The 12,146-nt window shown below is 52.2% G+C and overlaps 1 protein-coding gene across 1 annotated transcript in view; it reads left to right on the top strand.

Annotated features, from left to right (window-relative positions):
- Nucleotides 1-12,146, top strand: part of LOC144733963 (hemicentin-1-like) — a 129,060-nt gene that overhangs the window by 44,492 nt on the left and 72,422 nt on the right. Inside the window, exons 15-20 of the mRNA XM_078615992.1 lie at nucleotides 395-522; nucleotides 3,953-4,066; nucleotides 4,791-4,949; nucleotides 9,249-9,376; nucleotides 10,381-10,525; nucleotides 11,103-11,215. Of these exons, the coding sequence (XP_078472118.1) occupies nucleotides 395-522; nucleotides 3,953-4,066; nucleotides 4,791-4,949; nucleotides 9,249-9,376; nucleotides 10,381-10,525; nucleotides 11,103-11,215 (787 nt within the window). The remainder of the gene's footprint in view (nucleotides 1-394; nucleotides 523-3,952; nucleotides 4,067-4,790; nucleotides 4,950-9,248; nucleotides 9,377-10,380; nucleotides 10,526-11,102; nucleotides 11,216-12,146) is intronic.

The following is a 12,146-nucleotide window of genomic DNA, read 5'->3' as shown; positions in this document are numbered from 1 at the left end:
GTATGAATCGCCACTCCCTTCTATGATAACTTGGTAAGGCCCTCCTGATTCTGTAGACTCAGTGGGGCTCTCCATGGTAAACAACTGCATGGTGAAGCCAGAAATCTGTGAAAAAAAGAGCTTTATAGCTCATCGGATTCCTCCAGTATGAATACGTTTTCCGATTTTGATTATAAACTGGACGAAAAAAACGCCACCTCCAATCTGATGTTATCCCCGCTAGGTTCCAGCTGTGAAAAATCGCAGCTTGCAGATCCCGCATTGCGAGCCGCGAGGCCCGGGATTGTGAGCAGTGGGGCCCGGAATTGTGAGCCGTGGGGCCCATGATTTTGAGCTGCGAGGCCCAGGATTGTGAGCCGTGGGGCGTGTGTGCGTGCCCGCTGGCTCTCCGCAGGCGCTCGGTGCTGTCGGATGGCACGCTGCTCATCAGGGCAGCGGCGCGGCTCGACGCCGGCTCCTACACCTGCACGGCAAGGAACCGTGCCGGGACGCACAGCCAGACCGCCATGCTCACCTACACAGGTGAGCAGGGGCACGCGCACGGCGGATCTCCGCCCCCGCAGGGCGCTCACGGCAGTCAGCTGGCTTGGTGGCATGAATCGCAGTGTTCTTATGCCGCGGTATCTCAGGGCAACTTCGATCGCACATCTCATCTCGCACCCCCCCCCCTCACCCCACTGTGGCATCTGTCCCTGTGTGGCACCAGGTGACTCAGCACCCTGGCCTGCAGGTGGCCATTCGCCGGCCAGTGGAGGGGGCGATGATCGCAATTTTCGAATTATATTGATTTGGACCATGATACCGACACACAGCGACCTGTTCGTTTTGTTTGACAAGTACGGTCCTCTTGTCAATCCACGGCTGGATGAGGGCATCCCTCCGTCGCGATTGATTGCATGGGCTATTTAACCATACTTCTTCACGCTGGACTTAAGGGATACCAACGCATCAATCGTCACACGAGGCAATGTGGAACTCAGGGACGTGGTTCCCAGGTGGGCTGGCGGGTGGGCGGGCGGGTGCTAGCGACCATCGCTCGCTCTTACTTTCTTCATGTGGAATTGAAAGGGTCGCCCATCACAGCTCATTGGCGGCCACGATCAGTCGCCCCACTGGCTTCTCTCTGCCGGTGCAATTAGGGGCGCTGCAATTACTAAAGTTTCCGCTGCGCCGTCGGCGCACAGTTTGGCTGAAGCTGACCACCACGTGGCCACCGAAACAAAAAAGCAGCCCTTTGTTGCTGGATGCATCGAAGCGCAGCTGACGATCCGGGCCAAAAACAACCGTGTGCCAACAGCAGGAAAAAAAACAACAACAACAATGGCAATCGCCATGGCGGTGGCGGCAGTGGCGGCGGTGCTGTTGGTGGTTCAACATGAATCTCGCCATTTTCTTGAATTGTGCTCATGTCCTCCGTCGAGAGGTGTTGGCCGCGAGCGTGATCGTGACACCACCAGCATCTCCTCCTTTGATTAAAGCTTTGAGCAGAGTGCAGATGTGAACAATTCTCACGACAGGCCAGCTGTAAAATGTTAACGTCTTGGATGTTCCATTACACCCATCACGGGGCTGAGACCAAATCACCCTGGAAGTGCCCAATCTCGTCGGATCTCGGAAAGCCGAGCAAGTTTTGAGCGTGGTTCGTGAGTTGGATGTGAGACTGTACGGGAACGTTCGGTGTTGTTGTAGGTCTTTGTTGGAGAGACACCACTGTATTCTTGAATCTATCTGTGCAGAGTTCTGAGAGCTACTCTGGTTTTATCCCGCAAGTCACACACTCGTCAATGGGATTGACCAAATATCCGATTAGCGGGACACTGCTGAAAAATAGTCTTGCAACTCAGTGAGGCATTTGTATTTACGTGTGTACGTTGAACTTCCTTCGCATCATACGGAGCCAACTGCGCTAATCGGAGGTGTGGGGGAAGGACAACAAACTATGGGTCTTTGTGTGATGAGTCTATGGGTCCCTGTGTGATGAGTCTATGGGTCTCTGTGCGGGTCTATGGGTCTCTGTGTGATGAGTCTATAGGTATCTGTGTGATGAGTCTATGGGTCTCTGTGTGATGAGTCTATGGGTCTCTGTCCGAGTCTATGGGTCTCTGTGTGATGAGTCTATGGGTCTCTGTGCGAGTCTATGGGTCTCTGTGCGAGTCTATTGGTCTCTGTGCGAGTCTATGGGTCTCTGCGTGATGAGTCTATGGGTCTCTGTGCGAGTCGATGGGTCTCTGTGTGATGAGTCTATGGGTCTCTGTGCGAGTCTATGTGTCTCTGTGTGATGAGTCTATGGGTCTCTGTGTGATGAGTCTATGGGTCTCTGTGCGAGTCTATGGGTCTCTGTGTGATGAGTCTATGGGTCTCTGTGTGATGAGTATTTGGGTCTCTGTGCGAGTCTATGTATCTATGTATAGTGAGCTTCTTTTGTACCGTATGTAGCTAACCGCACTCATCGGATGTGTGGGGCCGCAGTGTGATGTGGTTAGTTTGAAGTCACGTGATGAGCCAATGAATCCATTTATCATGCGCGCACCTAGTGAGGCTTTCGTGAATGTCACAAAGGGGCGTTATGATTGTGTGGCAAATGCGTTTGTGTACACGTCATTATGATCTATCCCTGGACGTCGCGTGGCTCGGCAGTCAAGTGAGCAGCTTGGAAGTTTGTCAGTTGACGAAGCCCATCATCCCTCCTGGGTCTCTAAACTTGGTACCACTGTGTAGGGAAGTCAACAGTAGTTGTCCTCTGGACAAACTCGCCCCCGTCAAAGGAATGTGGAATTCTCACCACTGGCTCAGGGCTGAAGGCAGGAGATGGGCACTACCTCAATGTTCTTTTGAGCAGAAGACTACTGACTGTGACTTTCATTTGACTGATTTGACTAGAACATACGGATGCAGTGGGACTACAATTGATATCCTATTGGTTTGCATTCCCAGGTGTTACCGGTTAAGAGAATGTTCACACTCTATTACACCGAAAGTGACAATAAGTGAATTAGAAAATGAGTAGTTGATGAAGAAACGACACTTCCGCTGCGGTAATTGTCACGGTATGCATGACCTCACCGTGCTCTGCGCAGCACATGGGCATGTTGTATATATGTTGTATATATGTTGTATATATGTTGTATATATGTTGTATATATGCGAAAGCACATCACACTGGGGCCATAGACAAGAATTTGGTCCCGGCGGGAGCCTATCGGGACACTTGACTAGGCTGTGAACCTAAGATAACCTCTATAGTTCAGAAGGTCAGAATATGAATCCTTATCGAGGGGCATTGCACCAGCCGGTGAACTGTGTAGGCGTCGTCATGAGTGAAACACGCCCAAAAGGGCTTCAAGACCGCTTGAGATCCTGGGTTTGAATCAGGTCCTAGGTTAGAATCAGGTTGCAGCCACCTTTGATTATAACTGGGTTCCCAAGTGGAGTGGGGAGCGGTGGCGCAGAAGTGAGCGCGCTGCGCTACGAACCCGGCGAGCCAAGTTCGATTCCCACCCACGGCCAATATCAGTGACGATTATCTGAACCGGTCCTGCGCCTCACCTAGGTTGACTCAGCCTTAAATGAGTGCCTGGTGCGGTGGGTAAACATCGCCATTTAATAGACAAAGGTGACCTTCATAGGTGCTCGCTTCCAACACTTGCCCCTACAGCCTCTTAAGGCTATACGGGGGATCTTTGTCTTTGATCCCAAGTGTAGTGAGTGACTGTGCACACAAGAATCAACCCCCAGTACATTGCATTGATTTCCGTGCTTAGTTTGGCTGAGTTCCCGGCTCTGGAAATGTAAAATATCAGTTTGACTGCCACGCGACAAGTAATCTAACAGCGGAGCGTGTGGAAGAACCTGCTCTCCCGCTGCTAATTTAGGGAGCTGGACGTTACTCAGTGCGTCGCCGCGTCAACGCCGTGAATGCCGGCGTCATCTCCTCCGCGTCTCTCGTTCCTAGAGCTGCCCTCTGTCGCCCCGGTGAGCGCCGAGGTGCTGGTTGCGCGGGGAGCGTCGGCGCGTCTCGAGTGTCGCGCCACGGGCTCGCCCGCGCCGCGCTTCACCTGGCACAGAGGTGAGGGTTTGCCGGGCGCAAGGACAGAGAAGGGCGTTACAAGTTTGGCACAAGGTGATCGCTATTTTGTTGGATGGTGTGTGGGATGCTTCGCTGTGCTCTGGCGGCCACAGGCCACGTGCGGTCAGCCGAGCAGGCCACCCCAATACCAGGTAAAATTTGCAGGAAATCAGGCTACTGTCGCTCGTATTAAATAATGAAGCAATCAAAATAAAATAAAATAAACATTATTTGACCATTAACACGGCCGAATGTGTGTTTTCTTGAGGATTTCGTTTGCCGTACACACGCACGATGTGCCTCTACCCCGAGAGTTATTGTTGGGGGAGCAGAGGAGCCAAGCCAGCAGCCAGCCAGGCAATATTATTAGTTCCAAAGAACAAAAGCACTCCCCAATGAGGGAGGCATAGTGGCGCAGTGGGAACGCTTGTGCCTCACGGCAAGGAGGGCCTGGGTTTGATTTTCCTTTCTGTGTGGAGATGACATCAACTCACCCTGTTCTGCGTGGGTTCCCTCCGGGTTCTCCAGTTTCCGACCTGAACCTAAAAAAAACACACCATGCAGCTGGTATTGGCCAAACATCCCAATATTAAACATTACCCGCAAATGACTCAATTTGGAATTGCAACAAAATTTGGAATCGGCAGCAACATTGCTGCAATAATGATAACAACGATGACGACACCGATAACGACGTGGAGCGCCGGTTGCACGTGGCGACCAGGCGGCACGGAGCTGCGCGCGGGACCGCGGGTGGAGGTGGACGTCGACGGCGGCGCGCTCACGCTGCACGCCGTGGGGGACGAGGACGCGGGGGACTACACGTGCCGAGCGAGCAACCTGGCCGGGTCATCGTCCGCCTCGTGCCGCCTCACGCTGGGAGGTACGACGACGATGGCGTCCACGTGCCGCTAACGACGGTGACGTTGCAGCGGAGCTTGTGCCGGGCTAGGTCACTGAACACGCCCACGTGCCCACGGGCCCACGTGCCCACGAGCCGTGCCGCCAACACGCGTCGCCTTCTCGTGCGACGCACTTCGTGGGCGCTCGCTGACGGGACTCGCCTCTGCGGCTCGCATAGGCCACGTGGGGGGGGATCTTTCTTTCCTGTGTGCGCGCTTGCGAGCGTGTCCCCGTGCACGCGCGTGTTGCGGCGTTGTAACACGCACGGTTGCCTACGTATGGTGCGAAAGAAGTTCAGTGTGCGTACATAAGTACGCACATTCATACTTGGCGAGCTGACCGCAAATCCTCTCATTTCCTTCTCGAGGTCTGTTTCGGATGAGACGCCTTGCCCGGGAAGCAGAGTGTTGCTTCGAGGGTTTGTGGGTGTATGTGGGGGTGAGAGAGGAGGGTGGAGAAGGTGGAGGCTTCGTGTCTGGCCGGGACACCGATGGCTCGCTCCACTGACGACGTTTTTGGAGAGATAGAAAAACTAAATAAACCCTCATTTGGCAAATCCCCTTGCCTGTCCGACACGGCCAGCAGACTTCACGGGCTCATGAGAAATATTGTTCATCCTCCGACACGCCAGCCAACTTTTACAGGCTCATAAGGAACGCCGTTCATTTATTCGTTGAGTGAATTAAATCGGTTGTGGCTTTCGGAACACGCGCACTCGGGTCTTTTACACCCTTCCGGTTCAGATTACCATGCAAGGAAGGGGAAGGAATGGGCTCGTACTGACGACGCTCCACGTGCAGTGCTGCGCGTCTCTCCTCGCGTGCTCTGCGTTGCAATCTCCACTTCGTGAATTGGCGCTGTTCCCGTGTCCACCTGGCAAAATAAATAAATGAGCATTCAATCTCTGGCTTCAAATGAAAGTTGGCAGTCGTGGTGTCTACGTGCGCAATCTGTCATTAACGTGCGCTGTCTTATAAGAGGAAAAAACACGTGTTAGAACTGATATATTATTGGTTTACATTACATGAAAGGTTTGTTTATTATTATTTTACGGATGCAATTGTCACGAGGCAGTACCAAAAGCAGGGGTAGTGGTACTGTGCAGATAGATTTTACGCCATTAACTTACCTACACCCGACAGATATTATTTACACGTGCCAATGTGTGGATTGCATTCTGACCAATCAAGCTGCTTATGGTGGCATTCGACTTTGCGCAGACTGAATTTAGCATCAACATTAGAAGTTTCCGCACAGATAGGCGCCCGAGTCGGGCGTCGAACCCAGAGCCTCCTTGCTGCGAGGCGCGAGCGTTACCACCACCGCCCTGCCACCCACCCTGGCGTCCACATTTGTTAAATCGTCGCTTTCTATAAAAAAAAATTGGAATTTAAAAAAAAGAAAAAAAATATAAACCGACGTAAATCTCTTTATTCGTTGGCGGCTGCGGAATTTGCGAATTCCTTCGGGCTGCACGTTTGGGCACAAATTCACCAGACACGTGGCAGCGGGCAGCAACGGCCCCCCCCCGCTCCCTCTCCGGGGGGGGGCTGCCGGGCAACGCTCGCAGCGTCTCTGACTCGAGCCGTGGCATTTCCTGTGAATGAGGTAGGGGGGGGGCAGGGGGCAGGGGGCGACCACCCCTCGCTTGTGGAGTTATTGAACACCCGAGTGGCTCGGGGCAGGGGGAGGCCCTCCGTGGAGCTCGCGGTGCCCGAGACCCTGGCTAGGAATCCGTGTTCTTAGGTTTTTTTCGGTAAAGTCACATAGGTAAAAAATTAAAATTAATTAAAGTAAAATAAAAATATAATAAAAATCACGATGTTTCGGAGGCAACACAAGCCTCCGTCTTCAGGTGGAACCGTCCCAGCACGATAGCTGTATCAAGTAAATGAGAAATTCCAAAAAAACGGTCGTTGTATATATACTGAATCCTTGCAGTCACGAAAGCTTCAAATATAGAATTAGGAATCCGTGTTTTGGTCGTCGGCGGAGGGAATTATAGCCGCCAAGTGCGGGCGGTGAGTTTTGGCGCAGTGGGCTTGGAACGAACGTAACGATCCCACCCCCCACCCTGGCCCCTGTCGATTGGCACGATTCTCGGTCGAGGTTTCATTGATGGATTGAGCATTTATTTTAATGGTCGCATCTTGGTTTCTTGCACAGTTCTGTTTGTTTTGTTGACCTCGATATGAGAAGACCGTGACATTTGTATGGATTCTGACACGCGCACTTCAAATACATTTACCGCAGCGAGGGCCGTTCCCATCGAATTCGTGCGACGAATCTGCGCGTCGTTCCCTGTGCCGTTGAGTGAATGGTCCCTGTCTGGTCGCAAGCCACCCGACAATCAAGCAGCCGCATTAAATGCCGTGCTTCACTTCATTCCACACACTCCCACCTCCGAGGGATTGCTAAAACTGGCGCTGGATATAAATCCCTTGGGAGTGGCATCCGAGGCCCCTTAAAGCGAATCCAAGAAGTAGTTCAACAAATCAGCGTGATGCGCTGCTCGCTCCGAGAGTTCCACGTGGGGCATTTGCTTTGTCACATGACACCACAGGAATATAATAGGGACGTATAATTTGTTTCGGGGAATAATATTGCTGTTCGGTTGGCCAGCGTCGGTAGGTGTGCGTTAATATATACGGAGGGTTAGCCGACTGGGTTACGTGTTAGTCCTGGTCTGCTCGTTGGTTGTTTGTTGTTGTTGTTGTGTTTGTTGTGGTATTTGGTGTTGTGCCTCTTGTTGTGTTTGCGCTGCTATTGTATGAGCCGCTTGTAAACGTCCGCTCTGTCTGGCTCTGGCTCGCGTGTTCGAGAAGGGCCATGTTAATGCCATTATTAATTTATTCCTCGCTATTTATATCGCTATTTATATCGCCGAGGAGTGTGGAAACTTCCACGCTGTGGGAGGAATGCACGGGTCAGAGTATAGGTGGTGGTCCAACTAGGCCAATTATATGAAAATCTGTTTATTAATTATTAATCCACTGCTAGATGGACCATCGGCTGCATTCAAGACGCAGGGGTTTGGGGCTTTGCCAAGAGGGATCCCTGGAATGTTGTGCCGAGTGGTGGCGGGGGGGGGATGCCGCTACTCGCTGTCTCGGCATGTGGCCCCGTACCTCTGGGTGGCACGCATGCACCCCATATGGGTGGCACGGTGGTATAGTGGGTGTCTGGGTACCACTCGCGACTCACAGTCAGAAGGTTCCGCAGTTGATTCCTGGCTCTGTGCAGGGTTGGTGCGTTCTCCTGCTTTGTATTAGTATTACACGCTTTTATTTAACTCCGTCTGTTGTATCCTCGAAAAATAAATGTTGTAACTCAATTTTTACCCACTTCCCAATGTGCTATAGACTGCTAACTTGAAATAGCTCTGTCATACTGATGACAATACTATATTCTATCATAAAATATCCAAAACATATATTTTTTACATTTTACACGCTTTTATTTAACTTACTCTGCGTGTTGTCGTATCCTAAAATCGTGCAACTCAATTTCAACCGTATTCCCAATGTCGTAACGACTGCAAACTTTGTATAGCTATGTCATACTGATGACAATACTATATTTTATCATTGAAAATTAAAAATATATATTTTTAAACGATCTTTTTTACGGCTCAAATTGTCCACGTTTACGGCTCTAATTGTCGACGCTCAACTCACGTTGCCTGTAAATCACCACGTGGTCCCTTACGTCACGGCAAGCCACGGGGAGCCACGCCGAGGGGCGAGGGATGTGGAAGGAGGGGAGGGGCGATGGGGGAAGGGGGCAGGGGGAGGGGCAGCCCGGACAGTTCATTTAATTAAAGCGTTTTTTTAAATAATATTTTAACTGCATCGATTTCCTCTGGGTTCTCAGGTTTTCTACTCCCATAGCTAAGCGCACACACAGGTGACCTGGTATTGGCCAAACATGCCAATGATGAAAAGTAACCTGAAAACTACTCAATTGGGATGACATGCAGCAACATCGCCCCATAATGCAAAAACCTGCAGGTCCCTTCTAAAAGACAGTCCAGAGACTCGGTGAGGCTTTCCTGGCTGAACAGGCAAATACTAAAAATGAATCCATAAAAGAGGATTATGGGTTAATTCGTGTAAATATAAACGCGTGGTTAAACCCGCCGCCACCCGACACAGCCAATTAGTAAAGATTTGTCACGTAAACAGAACGTGGTCAATTGGCGACACACACCGGTGTTAGTTCAGCACACCGGTGTGTTGGAGAGTAAAATAATAACGAATGTGATGTTTGTTCCCGGCAGTTGCCCCGCGCGTGGCGCCGAGCCCGGCCGTGGTGAGCGTGGCGGAGGGGCAGCAGCTCTCGCTGCCCTGCGTCGTGCTCGCTGCCCACCCGCTGCCCCGGAGAGAGTGGTTCAAGGACGGCCGCAGAGTGAGCAGCAGCAGCAGAAGCTGTCCTCCAGTGCACGCGACGTTCATTCACGGCCTCTTGCTGCACCCTCTCCCTTCCTCTCTACTCTTCCTGGCTCTCTCCTCTTCCTTGCTGTCGCCCAGAGGTCGCAACCGGGTACCCGATACCCGTACCCTACCCGATACCCGGCTACCCGTACCCGGCAGGGTAAGGAATCAAAACCCGTTTGCGACCTCTGCTGTAGCCCCAAACAGAATGGAACTTTAATCTTGACTTAGAGCTTTCGTGACTGCAGGAATTCATATTTTTGGGCTCTTTCGGTAAAGCCACGTAGGTAGAAAAAATTATAACAAAAATCGAAATCACGACGTTTCGATCGCAACACAAGCAATCGTCCTCAGGTGAAAAAGAGTGGGACTTAATCCGCATCACTTGAAGGATCGGTTCCGTCTCGCTTCTTTGGCTGCGAGTCTTGACGGTATATGTCTCGAAATTTGGACAGTTTTGAGCCCCTTCTTATCATGAAGATAACATTCATGATACCATTTGTGTATTCGGCAAAGTAATGCATCCTCACTCGCACGAGTCGACGCACGTCTCGTGAGCTTAGGAATGGGGAGGTGCCATCGCCCAGCCCGGGAGCGCGTTCGCCGCTTGCCACAGACTTTGCGGTTCGACTCCGGCAGACCACCCTGGTTATCACTGCGGGCAGTCCCGCTTCACGGTGGAGGTTAATAATCCTGCTGACGTCATTCGAAAAAGAGTCGGCCATCAAATTTGAAAAATTACGCCATTGGGATTTGCACGCAGCAAACGTCAATGCCCACTCGCAGGCCAGGTGCTGCGTCACCTCGTGCCAACACGGGGGACAGCTGCCACTTGGGATGCCCTTACAGATGTTTGCGGTGAGACGTTGAGAGGCGCCCGAGATGCGCCGGCGTAAAGGAGGGCGGCTCGCGGCGTTCACCGCGGCCCCTCTGCCCGGTGGCGCCCGCCAACGCCGCCGCGATCCTCTCTCCTCTCAGCTGGCGTCGGACGGGCGCGTGACGGTGCGTACCGACGGCAGCATCCACGTGCAGGGGGCGACGGCGCGCGACGCCGGCCGCTACTCCTGCCTCGCCACCAACCTGGCCGGCACCGCCAACAAGACGGTCACGGTGAACGTGTGGGGTGCGTGGACAGGGCCTGGGCCAGGGCACACAGCGGGGGACTTGCGTTGAAGGTTTTCAGCAGCCATCGTTTTTATTATTTTATTGCGATGTTTGTTGACCCAGGGAATCGTCACTGAGTCTCAAAACTATTTTTCAGTAGGGTTCTGGCCAAGTTTTTTAGTTTTTTTATATTCGGTGACGATATTGCTGTTGCCGTGTGCGCGATCCCAACTTGAGCAATTTGCAGGTAATTATTTGTTCATGTTTTTGTTCTGTTGTGGTTGCACCCGAGTCAAGAGCCGCATGCCTCACAGGGTTATACCTAATAACTGAAATGAAAAAATGAAAAATGTAGCATTGGGACGTCCGGCCAATATCAGTAACATGACTTTTCTTTTTTACTTTCGCTATGGGAAGAAAAAAGCAGAGAACCTCCACAACAACGGGGGGGGTGGGGGAACCATAAAAAAAAACTCCACACAGAAGGCGCCCGAGTCGGGAATCAAACCCCGAGGTGCCTTCTCGCGCGAGCGTTACCCGCCGTGGACCCTGCAACCCAACCTGTGCCCTGTGGTCTCTCTCTCGGCGATGCTCAGTTGCCCCAAGGATCACGACGAGTGGAGACAGCGTGAGCGCCATCGAGGGCGTCGCGCTCACCCTGGCCTGCGCCGCTCAGGGTCAGCCTCCTCCCATCGTCACGTGGGCCAAGGTGAGGGACCTGCTCCTCTCTACATTCATGACCTCCTTCAGCCACGTATATTCCATCGGGAGGATTAAGATCCTCAGGTTGTGCATTGCCCGCTGTCCCACTTGGGAGTGATGACGGTGCATTTGCACCCAAAGCTCGCGAGATCCTACGTGTCAAACAGACAAACAGTGTGCACGAGTGGTCACAAAGATAAAGATCCCCCGTGTAGCCTTAACAGACTGGAGGGGCAAGTGCTGTTAGCGAGCACCTATTAAGGCTGGCACGGCACACGAGGGGGTGGGTGGCCAGCACCACGCCCGGCCGCCTTTGTCTCCCCAGTGGCGATGTTTACACACCGCACCAGGCACTTATTTGAGGCTGAGTCGACCTAGCAGAGGCCCAGGACTGGTTCAGATAATTGTCACCGGTGAATAGAAACCCGGGTCACCGGTTTCATAGTGCAGCGTAGCGCTAACCGCTACACCACTGCTTCCCACACGAGTGTTCACATACACAGACATTGCGACACCAAAAACGTCTGTTCACGTGACACTGTGGCATCACAGGGCCCGCTAGCACACGCTGCGTTACAGCGATGTCAACTCCCTTGCCTGGCATGCAGGAGGTCGTGGGTTCAACCCGAACCCTCACGCCTGCGTATTTGGAGTTTGCGCGTTCTCCCCGTGGTCGTGTGGATTTTTCTCCGGGTCCTCCGCTTTTTCCCTCCACGTTTAGATTCAACATCACGCATTTAGAGTATTCGGCTGCTGTACATTCCCACGCGACAAGCCACTTTGTTGAGATATCATTTGTGATCGCCAGGTCGCTTCCAAAAAAGAGCTACACAGCTCAGTGGGCCTTACCTGGTAGAATACAAATTAGTTAAATAGTTCTAGATTTGACGCTTTCGTGACTGCAAGGATTCATACTCTTAGTTCTTTCGGTAAAGTCA

The sequence above is a fragment of the Lampetra planeri genome, chromosome 49 (assembly GCF_965212315.1).
Source record: "Lampetra planeri chromosome 49, kcLamPlan1.2.h2, whole genome shotgun sequence".
NCBI classification, from domain to species: Eukaryota; Metazoa; Chordata; class Hyperoartia; order Petromyzontiformes; family Petromyzontidae; genus Lampetra; species Lampetra planeri.
Note: the sequence above shows the minus strand (reverse complement) of the source record. Positions and strands in the feature narration are given on the sequence as shown.